Source organism: Magallana gigas, chromosome 3, assembly GCF_963853765.1.
Source record: "Magallana gigas chromosome 3, xbMagGiga1.1, whole genome shotgun sequence".
Classification (NCBI taxonomy): domain Eukaryota; kingdom Metazoa; phylum Mollusca; class Bivalvia; order Ostreida; family Ostreidae; genus Magallana; species Magallana gigas.
This window is the reverse complement of record NC_088855.1, coordinates 4,598,419-4,614,783: the sequence shown is the minus strand read 5'-3', so window position 1 is coordinate 4,614,783 and position 16,365 is coordinate 4,598,419. Positions and strand designations below refer to the sequence as shown.

General features: G+C 32.8%; 2 protein-coding genes across 2 annotated transcripts in view; one reads left to right on the top strand and one right to left on the bottom strand.

Annotated features, from left to right (window-relative positions):
• Positions 1–8,167, bottom strand: part of LOC105339124 (dihydroorotate dehydrogenase (quinone), mitochondrial) — a 270,339-nt gene extending 262,172 nt beyond the window's left edge. The window contains exon 1 of the mRNA XM_066078184.1: positions 8,157–8,167. The gene's annotated coding sequence lies outside the window, so the exon portion shown is untranslated. The remainder of the gene's footprint in view (positions 1–8,156) is intronic.
• On the top strand, positions 1,499–9,979 carry LOC105345600 (methylcrotonoyl-CoA carboxylase subunit alpha, mitochondrial). The gene is made up of 17 exons (XM_011453788.4): positions 1,499–1,608; positions 1,807–1,850; positions 1,969–2,108; positions 4,054–4,149; positions 4,288–4,409; positions 4,834–4,981; positions 5,299–5,420; positions 5,557–5,668; positions 5,760–5,841; positions 6,189–6,316; positions 6,727–6,910; positions 7,142–7,251; positions 7,543–7,756; positions 8,417–8,503; positions 8,732–8,919; positions 9,409–9,588; positions 9,697–9,979. The coding sequence occupies exons 1-17, from the start codon at positions 1,580–1,582 to the stop codon at positions 9,829–9,831; spliced, it is 2,121 nt and encodes a 706-aa protein (XP_011452090.3). The 5' UTR covers positions 1,499–1,579; the 3' UTR covers positions 9,832–9,979.
• The last annotated feature ends 6,386 nt before the right edge of the window (positions 9,980–16,365 follow it).

Sequence of the window (16,365 nt, the reverse complement as noted above, 5' to 3'; positions counted from 1 at the left end):
TAAATTGAGATTTGTTTTAAAAATTCTATAATTAATGCATTTTGGTGAGTTATCTACAGTAACTATACTTCTCCAATCTTGTACAAATTGATTTTGTAATATTTCCTTAACTACTGACTTAAGCCAGTTATAACTACATGTACATATTGTTTGATTTCCCAATGTCACTTTTTCTTGCGACTTCAAGAAGACAACAGCAATGGGTGGTAAGTAAAAAAAACTTAAATTCACATATTGTTTATATTCATGTAACAATAAGATACCATATTGAATTCTGTTTACACCTGAAAAAGCATTTTACAAGTTATCCAACGTCAGTACCAAACAACATATCCTTTAATTGCCTGCAAATGATTTCCATGTTCGGATATTTTCCCTGAAAGAAAAACTGGCAGTTCATATCATAAGTATAGTTTTATATAATTTTTGTGTGTCTTTCTTAAAAACAAGTGTACAAATGCTTCTTTCTTTCTAAATAATATATAATAATCGTTGTTGCTCTTGAAAGGATTTTAATGAATTAAATTAGACAAAATTGCAAAATGAGTTAATTGAATATACAACTACAAGCAATATAATAGTTCACACAGAATCAATAATTTCAGTGGCAAGTGAAAAAGTTGCTCTTTAATGGTAAAAAAAATGTAGTAAACATACTACAATGCAAGAAATTAAGGACATGATAAGAAAATGATTTAAAAACCACAAAATAATCATTTCTGATATTCAATCTGTCTCCTTTAATTATTTCTGCCTATAGTAATTATTGTATGTATTTTTACTACATTTAGCAATAATATGGTTATATGGATTAATTGTCTCAATTCATCTTTTAACTAGGCCTATTTTCTCCGTAATTAGCTTGGGAGCGCCTCTGATATGCTCATTGATGAATGTGAAGAACATGCGCCAAGATGAAACTAAACTGGTCATATAACAACCAAATGTGCAAATGATATTTAGAAAGATAAATTCTTACAAAAAGTATATCAATTCAAAATATATGTTAAGCCAGTAGCTAGTGAATTATTTCGTATCAGTTGATAAATGTGGTCGTAATTAATAAGTTACATTGAAAAACTCACCTTTCTTCATAAACAGACATTTATATGATAAAGATGCAGTCGTATACATTGTGTAATCAATTTTTTTTTCAAAAATGTGTGTCTAGAAACAAAGAGATAAATGAATGCTATGCAAATGCCGAATTCACCAGATGCCGAGTTTACCAGGTGCCAGGTTTACCAGGTGCCGAGTTTACCGGATGCCGAGTTCACTATTCTCGGTGCCGAGTTCACCAAGTGCCGGGTTTACCAGGTGCCGGGTTCACCAGCATTCGTTAACCAGACGCCAGCCTTATAAGCTTATGATGTTGAAAATAAACATTCAAAGTGTTGAATTTCTAATATTTTTCTTTAAAAACCTGCCTTTGGTCATTTCTAAAGATAAATAACAATAATTATAAATGAAGATGGAAAATATTGTCTGAATGCAGATATCGTATAAATTTACCATTAGGCCGCTTATGGAATGGCAAGGGTAAAGTGTAAACATTTTCAACTTCGGTAACGTGAGAAGAATGTTTCCGAAATTAAAACTTTGTTCCAGGTACGACATTATACAGGAAAAAATAATCATTATAGTTACTGCAATTAGTTTCTTTTTTTTACGTGACCTTCGTCTAAATTTAAGAAAATCAGATGTATGCTACATGCATTAGTTGGTTACAGGCCTACTGCAGTAGGGCCTAGGTCATTACATGTAATCTTGATTATATGTAATATTTAACTCAAGTATTTATTTCAGGTTTTCTTCAACTGTTAATCAGTTAAGGAAGCTAAGCAGTAAAGGTAAATCTAAATGCATTTGAACATGAAAACTTAAATCAATTTTTTTTCATCTTTGGCTGCAGTAAATAGCCTATCCATTGAGAATTGTTAAAACATCAAGTGAAATTTTATTCGTTAGATGCAACACCCATAAACAAGATTTTGATTGCCAACCGGGGAGAAATTGCTTGCCGTGTCATTCGGACAGCTCGCCGCCTTGGTATTCAGACAGTGGCTGTCTACAGCGATGCTGATCGAGAGTCTCTACATGTGGCAATGGTATATAATTTAATTAGATTGCTATAGTACTCTGTCCGAAGTTTCTGCTTCCTCCACAAGTAGCTCAATATCTGGATAATTATAAGTGCCTTTGTACCAAAACTACATTTATCCACTGGAATGAAAAATGTCCACATTTTCTGTTTTAAAATGCCCCCTCTACTACCGCATCAGGTTTCTATACACAGTCCAAAATAGAAAGTCTACAGGGATTTTGCATTACAAACAAATGAAAAATACTGGATGATAACGTTGAAAAATTGTGCAAGGTGTCTGGAGTATTTCCAAATGGAGAAAAGATGTAAACATTTCCCATTACAACACTCTGTAAGAAATTTGTTTTTGGGAGTTGATTTTAATCACTTCTCCTATGCAATTACTCTGGCAAACCGAAAGTGAAACAGTGTTTGGACCTAAGCACAAATCATTACCGCTGACAAGACTTAGTTCTTGAAAATAATAGAAAAAATCAATGTAATGTATGCTGAAGCATTGTTTTTTAAGGAAACTTATCAATAAACACTTTGTAATTAGTCAGATTTTATATAATACAAACAATTTAGATATTTTTATTGTCTCGTGTATTCTTAAGCCAGAATTTGATATAGCCTCGTTCAACCAAACACTTGGCTTTCTACGTAAATCTCTGACAAGCAGAGAGGCTCTCTTGCTTGTCGGAGATTAACGGAGACAGCCGAGCGTCTGGTTGAACGAGACTAGAGTTCAATACCAATAGTGCTTGGATCCATACAATTTTTAGAACTGCTTCGATTACTAATACATAGTTTGAAATCTATCATTGAATATTACACAACATGATTCATAACATGATTCATATGGGGTTTCTAGAAATTCTTGTCGAAAAAGTCTAAAATTCATATTATAAAAAAATGCGTAATTCAAATACAGACTAGAAACTAATTGCCATGCAAGATAAGTAGATTTTAAAATAAAGGATAATCGATAAAATCAACTCCCGTCAGTACTTCAGTACTTTGATTGTTCATGTTAATTTCTTCGGGGAAAAATAAATGAAGTGTCAAAGAAGAAATCTTGGGTATTTTCTCATACATTGATTTCAATTCTATTTCATTGGCAGGTGTGTGTATTTTTGTTAAAATTCATCAAAAAGTGAAGGAATTGGTAACCTAGGAGAGATTATTAACATCAAAACAGTCATCACATTATTTCTATTTCTTATTTGAACTATAATGTTTCTAATTTTAAAAATACATTGTTGGTATTCAGTAGTGAAGACATGGCCATTTTGTCACTATACTTACTAGATATATCCATATGCAGGTAGAGTGTATGGGTTTCCTTATAAACAATGTGATTCAAGCCCATCTGTATTTCACTGAAAGTTTGTGTTTTACTGTAAATTCTTAATTAAACGCAAGGAGTTTATATCCGCCTAAAATCATGAGAAGCACCCCTCGCAGATTTTAAAATCTCGCTAGTATTTTCTGTGAGTTGGTATTTATAAGAAATATGTATTATTGTTCCGTGTTCGCGATTTATATTCTCGCTATTTGATACTAAACAGCTGGATCGCGGAATTAAGTACTCGCGTTATATAAGGAATTTACAGTATCCAACAGAGACTAATGCTCACACAAAAGTTGTTGTTGACCTGTAGAAGTTTGGAGAATTTGAAGGAATGACATTTATTATCCAATGAAATATGTCATAAGATAATAATTATATACATATATAGGGGGAAAAAATGTACAAGATTTTAATTTCATGTAACAAAAAGCTTATTCTATGTGCAAAGGATGCTTTTGACTAGAGAGTGTCTCATAAATTTGATCCAGGGTCATTTGGTAGCTTATATCACAACACAGTATTGACAATATACTGAAATATTTATTTCATTTTCTAATTTTAAACAATTGGTCATAAAAATGTAATGTATAATCTTAAGGCTTCTTGATTTTCCCAGGCCGATGAAGCCTTCCACATAGGACCTCCAGCAGCCTCTCAGAGCTACCTCCAACAAGACAAAATAATCCAGGTGGCGAAACAATCAGGGGCACAGGTAATTACATGTAGGCTATTATAACAAAAGTAATAGCTTGCTTTGTCAGGTTTAATGCATCTACCAATATGGAGCGGATACTCTTAAAAGACAATATAACAACTATTATAATAGTGATTCATCCAACAATTCCAACAGGCTATCCACCCTGGTTATGGCTTTCTTTCGGAGAATACAGAATTTGCAGAGCTCTGTAGCAAAGAGGGAGTTATATTTATTGGACCCCCAGCATCAGCCATCAGGGACATGGGTATCAAAAGGTATCACAATAATCACAAGTTACCGGTATCACAAGATATGTTTTGAAGTCTGAATTAAAAATTACTCTGTCTTATGACCTTCTCTCTGTTCATCAGACTTGCAGCAAAGTTTCAAAAAACTATAGACACAATCATCAGAGCAATTCAGCCGTGTCATAATTTAAAATCTTTTGACCTTGATCTTCAATATGGCATTGACTTCATTGTTTTCTACTCTGGTTCCAACTCAGTTAAAAAAAATATTTTCAAGGCTTAGTCTAAAAGTCATACAAAAATATGAATTTGTGAGAGTATTTAAGGGGTCATAATGTCTGACATTGACCTCTCCAAAAACCTTGAGCTTACTTAAAAAAATCATACACTGTAGTTGATTAAGCTTTATTTTTAACAAAATGTATGAGGTGAAAACTGATTTATTTTTCAGTACATCCAAGTCAATCATGGCTAGTGCAGGAGTACCAGTTATTGAGGGTTACCATGGTGAGGACCAATCAAATGAGACCTTGAAGAAAGAAGCAGCGATGATTGGTTACCCTGTAATGATCAAAGCTGTGAGAGGAGGTGGAGGAAAGGTAATAAGTTGTAGAGACTCCTTTTTTGTATTCTCAGTTCGTAAAACTATCTTCTGAATTTTTATCAGCTGTTTATTGAAAAAAAGTGTATTATAGAATGTCTTTTACTTTAATAAAAACATCATACATAAACAAAGTTGATAGATAAAACAAATTTTTACAGCTGTCTTTTCTTTTACATTGTTGTCTTTATAATATTTAGTGACAGATCCTATTTAAGATAACATGTAGTATTTATAAATTGAGATGTTTCAAGAGATGGCAATTTCACAATTCACTTACTGGGTAGAAATAATGGGTACCTCCTCTTATGACAGGGAATGAGGATAGCTATGAATGCTGAGGAGTTTGAAGGACAGTTAGAGTCAGCGAGGACTGAAGGCAGGAAATCATTTGGGGATGATGTGATGCTGCTGGAAAAATTTGTAGAGACACCAAGGTATCACTACCTCACCTGTTTTAGAATCATGATTTCACCATTTCCATTTACTTTCAACCGTGACTCATTAGGCCCATTTGGTTCAGTATATGAATGTTAGGTTTTCACGAAATTCTTTTTCTCTTGCTTTACGTAGACATGTAGAGGTGCAGGTGTTTGGAGACAGACATGGGAATTACGTGTACCTGTTTGAGAGAGACTGCAGTGTACAGAGACGGCATCAGAAGATCATCGAGGAGGCACCTGCGGTATAAAAATCTAACTCCCTTTCTGTGGCACACAGTTTGCATGGTTAACTTGGTCCTTAGGTTTGTTATACTATTTTATTTTCTGGTATAGCCTGGTTTGAATGAAGAAGTGAGGCGTTCTATCGGAGAAGCTGCTGTACGAGCCGCCCAGGCTGTGGATTATGTAGGGGCAGGTAAATAATGACAAGCTGTTACTGTATACTCTATACATATTATATTTTGCGACTACAACAATCGACCTAATTTGATTTTTTCAACATGGAAACTTCGATTTGATTTTGCCCATTTTTGAAAGAACATGTACCTGTTTACATATCATACCAGTATGAATGGCATTTAGTAACTTGATTAGGTGGAAGCCTTTTCCTACTAAAAATTCTAAATAGAATACAAAGCCAAATGTATTATGTATACAGTATTCAGTTCTAATCTTTAAGTTTGTAATGTTAGATTATGTTAATCAAAATAATGTTGGCAGTCAAGTTTTTTAAAAAGTGATACCGGTATAACCAACATTTAGGTACGGTGGAGTTCATTATGGATAAGGACCAAAAGTTCTACTTTATGGAGATGAACACCAGGCTCCAAGTAGAACACCCGGTCACAGAGATGGTCACCGACACAGATCTTGTAGAGTGGCAGATCAAGGTACACAACTGAGAGACAATGGACTCTAGTGGTCTATAAAGGTTTCCACTTTATATACAGAACGGCCTGTTCATGACATGTATCATATACCTGTACTACACTATAGGATCACAAAATGATCTGAACTTATATCTGTTGAATTAAACAACTGAACTTAAATTTTATTCAAAACACTAGTGCTATTGAAATTTGAAAAATATACTTGTAAATCTAATACCTATTCTCCCAATACACTGTATCTACTCCATTTTGCACATCATCCCAATTAGGTGAGTTTGCCTAATGCCTACACCTGCCTGGTTGTAAATGATTGAAGAGTTGATGCTGGTCCCTGCTAAGAGTTGCCCATTACTGAAAAAATTAAACTATTTGAAATTGTGATATTGTATTAAAACAAACCTTTCATACAGGTCGCTGGAGGCGAGCCTTTGCCAATCACTCAAGGAGAAGTCAAACTAAAGGGACATGCATTTGAGGCTCGAATTTATGCAGAGGATCCCAGCAATGCTTTCATGCCTGGGGCAGGGCCTCTAGACTACCTCAGAACTCCCAAACCTGATCAGAATACTCGCATTGAAACAGGTGTCAGAGAAGGTAATTGTTTATGGAATAACATGATACTCGCATTGAAACAGGTGTCAGAGAAGGTAATTGTTTATGGAATAACATGATAAGAAAGATGTGTATAGGAAGCCACCGAAGATATATGATATGTTATTTGATAATTATATAATTAGGCTTATAACTAGTTCCACATCATGTAATTATTTGATAAAAGTTTTTATTGTTGTTTATTGATTATCATATGATATTTTTCTCCTACAGGTGATGAAGTATCTGTTCATTATGACCCGATGATTGCTAAACTTGTTGTTTGGTCAGATGATAGATTATCTGCCCTTAGAAGCATTCGTTCAGCTCTCTCTCAGTATCATGTAAGTCGTCATATTGCAGTCCTCATTTACAGATTTGATAATAAAGAGTAGGTAAACTTACTGATATGTTGCATATTGAATGTATTTTCAGTATCAGGGAAGTCTTAATTTCATAGCGATATAAATACAGTCTACATTTACATGTGTTATTATGGTAAGAAGGTAAACATATTGGAATATCAATTTGTGACTGTTTATTTTCAGTATTGTGTCTATTTCACAGGCATATAAATGCATGTATAAGAGTTGGTAAACAGACAGGTATGTTAATTTGTGACTGTGTATTTGTAGGTGCTTGGACTAAGCACCAACATTCAGTTCCTAATGGACCTAGCGCGACACCCAGAGTTTGAGGCGGGGAATGTCCACACAGACTTCATCCCGCAGTACAATGAACAACTGTTTCCTGTCCGCAGTCTGTCGGACAAAACTATCTGCCAGGCCGCCGTAGCTCTGATGTTGATAGAGCAGGAGAAGGTCCACCACCAGGCCTGCAGCACGTTGGGTAACTCTTCCTTTAATTTCTCTGGATTATCCTATTATCACAGGAACAGTACTTGGTGTTGGTAAGGATTGGGAAAAAATAAAGCCTTAGTGAGGGTGAGGGAAAGAGGTCAGAAGAAAAAGAGTGACGCTGGTTGTTTCATCTTCTTAAGTCAAGGGTTTCTGATCAAAGGTTTTGTGAGAGGAGGAATGGATTAAAATCCATCCTGGAAGATGTGATTGTTTGGGAATTACTGTGGTTTCATCAATATTCGTTGAATACCTATTTTCGTTGATTTCGTTGTGAAGTTTATCCTTGAAATTAAATATTCATTGAACTGCAATTTCTACAAATATTTTCTATTGATAGGGTCATTGGCCACGAATTTACGTATCCTTGAAACTGTGATTTTCACTTTATCCACGAAAATTGATACCCTTGAATATTAATGAAACCACAGTAAATAGCAATTTGACAATGTAGAACATATATCAAGGAAGAGTTATGGCCCCTTTTGTAGATCTAATTTCTTACCTAGATATAAATGCTGCTCTGCATACATTTGTATTATTTGGGTTACTTTTGGACTTTTATTATTACTTTGAATGAAAAAATGTGGTATTAATAAAATGATTTGATGTATACATTGTATTAATTGATTTTCTATTCTTTGTGTTATAGATCCCTTCTCGCCATTTTCTGCTCTGTCCTCAGTGCGTGTTAATACTGCCGCTGTCCACAAACTGTCACTACAGGATGGGGACAAAAGTAATTCAGTCTAAAATATTACAAGAACTTCTACTGATTACAAAAATAATTCAACAGTTTTTCTTAACTTTATAAATTTGCCTACAGTTTATTTCAAAATTTTAGATATTGATAATGTATATGACTGTGTTGAAACCTAAGTTGACTACTAGTATATTAATGTAAATTCTTAATACATGTACTAGAGCTGTAGGTGCCTATGATCTGTGAATTCTATCTTTGTTACAGAGCTGGATATCGCTATTCAAACCAATCCAGACCGGAGTTACTGCCTGACGTTTGGAGGGAAATTGTTCCATGTGTCAGGGGAGATTCACGAGGAGGGGGAGGGGGTCAAACTGACCTGCAGCGTGGACGGGGTCTTCTCCAAGGCTGATGTTGTCCTCAACAACAGCACAGTGCATGTTTTCTCCACTGTAAGTCACCAGTGTATTACTTCAGAGACTTGAGGACGCTGGATGGTCAACAAATTTACCTTCAGATCTTCCTTGAAATTTAACATGATTTTGTAATTATAAACTTTTTTTAGTAAAGAGAAGTTCTTAATATATAAGCTTTATTTGAATGTTTTACTGTATCTTTATACAAAGTTCTTATGTAGTTTAACAATGGCCTTGACCTCCGTTATATATCTGTAGTTGTATGATTGGGTATATATTTAGAGAAGGATATCATCAGTTGGTTGCGCAAGACTCCAAGTTAGATAGTCAATATGGTTATTTTTTTGCACAGTGAATATGTTAAACTTCATAAAAATATTACATGTTAGAACATCCTGCCTTTGTTGAATCTAGTGACAGCACAGTCTGACAACAAAGCTTCCCTCTCTAGGGATAAAGATTGGGATTATCATAATAGTTTTTCCTCCTATTTCTTCATTAAAGTTTATCTTGACTACTTTGTAGGAGGGTAAATATGACCTGACCCTGCCCATCCCGTCATACCTGAAGTCAAAGGACGAGTCGGGCTTCTCTGAAGATGTGTTAGCCCCCATGCCTGGGGTGATAGAGAAAGTGCTAGTGACCCCTGGCACACAAGTGCAGAAAGGTGACCCATTGGTGGTCATGATTGCCATGAAAATGGAGGTAAGGAGGAGTTTACTGTATAATATGGTTGCAATTTTCTTGGCTGTGACAGCAACAGATGTATAATTTGGATTATACAAAACACTGAAGATTTGGGGTATTTTGTAGTATATCATCAAAGCGCCAAAAGATGCCAAAGTGCAGACCATTTCATACAATGAAGGAGAAACTGTGGCCAAAGGAACTACCCTGGTTCACTTTGAGGAGGAGGACCAGTCCAAGAAAGAGATCGAGTCAGAATGATGAATTGTTGAATCAGTTCTACATCTACATTAAATGTGATGAAATGTATTTGTGGTGAACATTTATATAAATTTTGAAAGTCAGAGTGGGTGTGAATTATATCTTTGAAATTCTTTATATATCTTGTCAATGAAAATATTCAAACAAGTTTTGTTCTTTGTTAATTAACCGTATGATAAGAAAAATGCTCGAGGTCACCAGAAAGAGTTTGATTTCCTTCTTCCCACAGATTAAATATCCCAGACTCAGTTATTTTCATAATTTGATAACAGTCTAAGCATCATAATTTTTATTTCTATATACAGTTGATAAAGTTTGCATATCTGTTTGCTAAATAGTTCAATGAAAGGATCTAAATTAAAATTTTCACATAACTTTAAAAGATGAAAATTATATTTTTGCCTACTATTTTAAAAAACCAAAGTTCAGACAATGAGTTTGATGAGGTTAAACAAACGGATTTTTTATCGCGCACTAATAAAATTCATTGGTTACATTTACCACATATATTGAGGTTCACATTGAAAAAAAAAACCCATTTATCAACACAATCATCAGCTCTAGATAATAAAATTTTTAATATAAACATAGGTAATCACAGATTACACAGCTCACCAAGACGGGGCATCACCTTTATGAGACCACCTTTGTCATATTATATGAAAATCATAGACAAGTTAATGATCTTGGATATTCATGGATACTCTAGTGTGGTTTGACACAATAGCATATAATATCATATGTTAAAAATTGTTTATAAAACTATACAATATTGTCATAATATATCATATGATGCAATTTAATACTGTAATTTAGAATGAAACAATATGATATTGTTACATATGACATTGTATCAAGATATGATATTGTATCATAAAACATAATATTGTATTGTATCAAGTTATATTATTATATTTCATCATATATACAATTATAATTTTTTTTAATTCTGGTTGTAACGCGGCATTTGATTGGATAGAAAAATTAAGTTAAATTTGTATAACCTGGTTTGCACGTCACAAGACACGTCACAATGCACTAACGTCAAAAACGTACTAATCCGCTTGACGTTACGTTTGAATTTTGAATAGATTAATATCATTTCTAAAAGTAAACGGACTCATTTTGTACAGCAAATTACAGAAAATTAAATTATAAGGAATGAACTCAATATCTACCCAAATTATACGAGTATAACCTGGGTTGGAGCAATTTACACTTTTTTATAATCTGCTTCGCGGATTATAAAGCGTAAATTGCCCCAACCCAGGTTATACTCGTATAACTTGGGTAGACATTGAGTTCATTTCTTAAATATCATAATATAATATTACATAGTATTATAAGATACAATATTATATCACAAAATACATCACAATATTGTAACATATGATATTATATTGTATGATATGATAACAATGATATAAATAATAATATTGTATCATGGTATTGTATGATATTGTATTATATATGATAGTAATATGATATTGTATCATATGATACAATATGATATGATACAACAGTGTATTTTTTTTATATAATACAGTATCATATTGTACAATGTCATAGCATTTGATTGAGTATTATATTTTACATTATCATATGATTCAATTTTATGTGATATAATAATATATTTTATTATACAATATTATATTATACCATAATGAATCATGATTTAATAAAATATTTACAATGATAAAAATTATAATATTGTATCATGGTATTGTATTATATATGATAGTAATATGATATTGTATCATATGATACAATATAATATGATACAACAGTGTATCTTTTTATATAATACAATATCATATAGTACAATGTCATAGCATTTGATAGAGTATTATATTTTACATTATCATATGATACAATTTTCTATATTATATAAAACAATATCATATTATACAATATCTTGTAAGACAGTGAGTTCATAAGTAGGTCCAGATGATCTATCATCCATGCAAGTTTGGTGAAAATAGGACAAGTAATAACTTAGATACAGGACTTGCAATAAAACCCTTAACCAGGTCCTGATGCTGAAAGCATAAGCTCCCCCCGACTTCATCTCGGTAAGCCAAAAATGAAAACCTTTTACATGTATAAGTTTCATAATTTATGATCATTAATTCAATTTGACTCAACACACAACATGAAGTGACCACCTACTAGATCAACCTGAGCACGCCATAGAAAATAAGTTCTAATGCAGGGGAAACACATGTACAACTTCACCCCAATTTTGTCGTGTAGGATAGGCACGTTTTGTGCATAATTAAACAGTAAAATGCATTCTTTGGTGGTTCATGCAGGATATGAAGGTAGCTACTTTCATTACCCGCATGAATAATCAAACAAAACATTATATTGTTAATGTTTACATCTTTCTTTGAACAAATTAATAAATAAAGTGCCAAAAAAGGTAAAATTAACAAAATTGTTCTTATTGCACATCACATCGTCGGATACCCACGGGTGATCTTTTACTTATCACAATATATCATGTAAGTAAAAAACGCGATCACCCATGGGTATCCGACGATGTGCACATCAGTACGTTAGATAAAGAAACAGCTAAGTCTTTTAATATGGGATTTTGAGTCTGACATCATTATGATTATTTCATGCAGTCCGTGATTTTTTCAAGGTTGCTGAAGGTTTCAACTGATCAATATATATTATACTGGTTAGAACAGGATTGTGTTGATCTCAGCCCTGTCAGTTTTTATAGCCTGTAACATATATCATCGGGATTTTTTATAAGAAAAAGAGGAGAAATTACAGAGAAATACCGGTAAATATGTATAAAACAAAGTTACAAAAAAGATCGTTGAATGGTGCTGTTTTAATTCATGTAATAAAGATTTAAATAAATACTCCTGGTCAAAGTATTTTTATTGCTAATTTAAATAAACAATTACATTGCTGTAATGTTTAAGCTTCTGGGCATTTTATTAAAACATAATTGTGTACAAAACATGCTACAGTTTAAAATTAATATATTCATCAACACAATGAATAAATGAAAATAAAAAACTATAGAATGTTCACATTTAATCAAAACTGAAAATCTTTATACATTTACATAAATATTATTTATCATAAATTAGACTTAATGAAAGTATCTGCATCATTCAACACTTGCTGAAAATCCTTGTATTTTTCAACATAATTTAAAGCCTGTGGTAGATTTAGCCACTTGAAATCTATGTGTTCATCTGATAGTGTCACAGGGGTACTGGGATTCTTTAGTTCTGAGAGCCAGTACACTACTCGTTTTGGCTTCCCTTGCACTTCATAGTTAAGTGTCCTTTGAAATTCTGTATACATGGTAAAATCACTCTCTTTCAGTCCTGCCTCTTCTTCGGTCTCTCTCAAAGCAGTCTGTAATTCAGTCTCGCCAGGGTCAACATGACCTGAAAAAATTAGAAAAAAAAAATCAGAAATCAATGCTTCATTTCTGATGTAACTGGGGTTTTTTTTTTTCAGTATTTGAAAGGTTGATTTCGGTGTGAACATTTTATCTTCAATATCATTTCATTGTGGATGGATATTTTAATCAATTTGGACCAGAGTTTAAAATTTAAATTGCTTCTGGGACCAATTCTCTCCTGCGATGAAAAGTAACCATTCCACTGGCAAAATTATGACAAGATTTTCTTGTAGAAGTTGACAAGAAATGGTTTAGGTGCCTAAAGGAGAGACAGACAGAGAAAGAAAGAGAGGGCCCACTGCGTCTCTTATGCATTCATTTCCTTAAAATGGGCGAGGGATCCCATCCCTGTCGGCCAAAGAGGAATCAACATCACATCCTTATTCCATGACTTCTAAATCTGACTGAAGATTAAACAGAGAATTGAACGCGATTCCTAACCTTTTGGCGGTGACCAGTGATTTTCACCGTATGAAGTCTGAAGCAATAAATACTGTATTTCTTTTCCAAGTCGTCTGAATACAAGGAAACCTGCTGCTACTTTCTGTTTTGGATTCATGATTCCAACTCACCAAAGGGGAATAACCACACTGTGAATGCTGTATTTGACTCCAATGCATTTCGGACCAGACACTTTAGTCCCTCCACTTTATTTTAAAAAATATGAAAAGGAAATATTCTTTTCCCTTTAAAATATTAAGAATATGCGCTTGAATGCAAAAAAAACCCATAGTTTATGATTAAAGTCCTTTTGAATCATATTTGACTAATAAAATATATCTACAATGCCTACAGTCACTCCAAAAACAGAATTTAAGAAGTTCTTGACCTTATCTTTAAAATGATGTCAAATTGAATATAGGTATCGAGATTACTTTTTCCATGATTGAACATAAAGTGTCAAGAAATTGTTTAATTTTCTACATAATTCCTTTAAGGTCGTAAAGTACGGCAAAAAGAATCTTCAAATCAACTTGATTAGGACGACATAATGGTTCTAGCACCAAAACGACTCTGAAATCATTAAATGATTTCAATTTTACTAGATCTTGACTATGTTTATCGGTTGTAAACTATAGACTATAAACAAAAACAAAACTATGGATTTTAACACAAAAAATGTTTTTAAATATCCATCTCTAAATTCAAAATTGTAACATAGAGTTTGTGTCTAGCCATAAACACTTAGGACTAACTTTTTGCGAAAATCTCAAATGGACAGCATTTATTGATAACATAATAGCAAAGGCACACAAAAAATTAAGAAATCTAATGAAAGAACTAAAATATAAATTAAATCGTAAATCTTTATCGCTTATGTACACATCCTTCGTTAGGCCACATTTGGAATATGCTTCAGAAGTTTGGGGAGGGTGTTCTCTTGCAGACACAGAAAAGCTTGAACAAGTACAACTAACTGCTGCTAGAATTGTTACTGGTTTATCAATTTTTGCTTCCAGAGACTCGCTCTACTTAGAAACGGGTTGGAATTCTTTAAGTACAAGACGTAAAATAGCTGTAAATATGTGACCTTTTACTATGCTTTTTATTATTTTTGTTAATAATTTTGTAGGGAGAGGGCTTAATAAGTTATGGAACTTGTGCCCAATCCCATTGTGTAAATATACAATAAAATAATTATGTTCAAACCAAACCACACTATAGTTTACAGACAGAAAACTATGGTAAATGACGTTAATCTATATTTCACATCTGTAAACCCTAGTTAACGCGATCATCTATGTTTCAGAAATGTTACACAATAATTAACACTGAAAACAACCATTTGCGATTGCAAAACATGATTTATCTGATAAATATAGTTTTACGATTGTGAAACTATGATTAACAACTCTATACATGTAGTTAACAAATGTAAATTATAGTTTACAGACGTGAATCTATATTTATCAGCAAAATCTATTGTTAACGTTATTTGCAGACAGATAAACTTAGATTATCATTCGCAAACTATAGTTTACAACCGGTAAATATAGTTTTACAGATGAAAACTATAGTTAAGGATTCGTTAACAATAGTTTGTGGTTCGTAAACTTAAGGGAACAGTCGATAAACCTTATTTATCAAATGTGAAACTATGTATATCCCATTTTTGGTTAATTTGGCGTGCCATATAAGTCATACAACGTAAAATGTTTTAAGAAAAAAAAACCCAGAAACTTTTACCCACACAATTTTAAAATACAAATAGCAGAAAAAACAATATTTCAGTTTGTATGGCTTTATGTTTGATTGATTATTATAATTATGGTTTTATGTGTAAATTAATGACAAGTTTTGATTGCATCATTGCAAAAAGGGGGCAAGATTTTATAACCAACGCGTGTGCCTAAAAATGAAAGAAAAAGAACCATTTTATATATATTCTAGTTTGAGTAACATAATGATCTGATGATATAGATTATTTATCTTCGCTAATTTCCAAATTTATGAGTACCGGTAAAGTAGGTCTCATCAATTACAGTCAAATTGTATAAATGTGAGATGTGAAAGAGTGTGGATGAGAAGAAGATGTTTTTAATAAACATGTATTTGAAATTCACTTCAAATTGTTCTTTTGTAGATAAATTTATTAAAATGAGGCTGTGTCTTAAGGTTTCTCACTCCTCAATTTTCTTATATCACCGATTTCATGAAATTCTTTTTTATTTATTCTAGAGCACTAGAAATCATACAATATATAGGTCTTCACTTCACTTATTCCTGTTCGCTCCTTGGGGAGCATAGGTCAGTGACCTAAATTTAGAGCTGGGCCCAAAGAATGGGAAAGGTCTGAAAATATAACCAAGGGACTTGGACACGATTTGAGATCAACAATTTTATTTTTATTTTTTATGTATAAAATGATTTACTGGGGCATTTTAAATGATTGACCAAAATATTGAATGTTAAAGTCAAGTTACAAGCGAGATACAGAGGTAAGAATTGGTTGTTATGTAAACAAAGCTCGAATCTTATAGTTGTTTACAAAAATGTATTGTAGAGAATTACCATTACTTTGACAAAATGGCATGTAAATAACAATTTAAACTAACTCAATATCTTCATAAATACTATTTTTAACAAAAGAAAGATACATT

What these genes read in the sequence shown, in the direction of transcription:
- LOC105345600 (XM_011453788.4), top strand. Translation starts at nt 1,580, where the DNA reads ATGTTTCCGAAATTAAAACTTTGTTCCAG. An exon ending in AGGGACATGGGTATCAAAAG is followed by an intron (nt 4,410 to 4,833) that starts GTATCACAATAA and finishes TTTATTTTTCAG; the next exon opens with TACATCCAAGTCAATCATGG. An exon ending in CAGTGCATGTTTTCTCCACT is followed by an intron (nt 8,920 to 9,408) that starts GTAAGTCACCAG and finishes ACTACTTTGTAG; the next exon opens with GAGGGTAAATATGACCTGAC.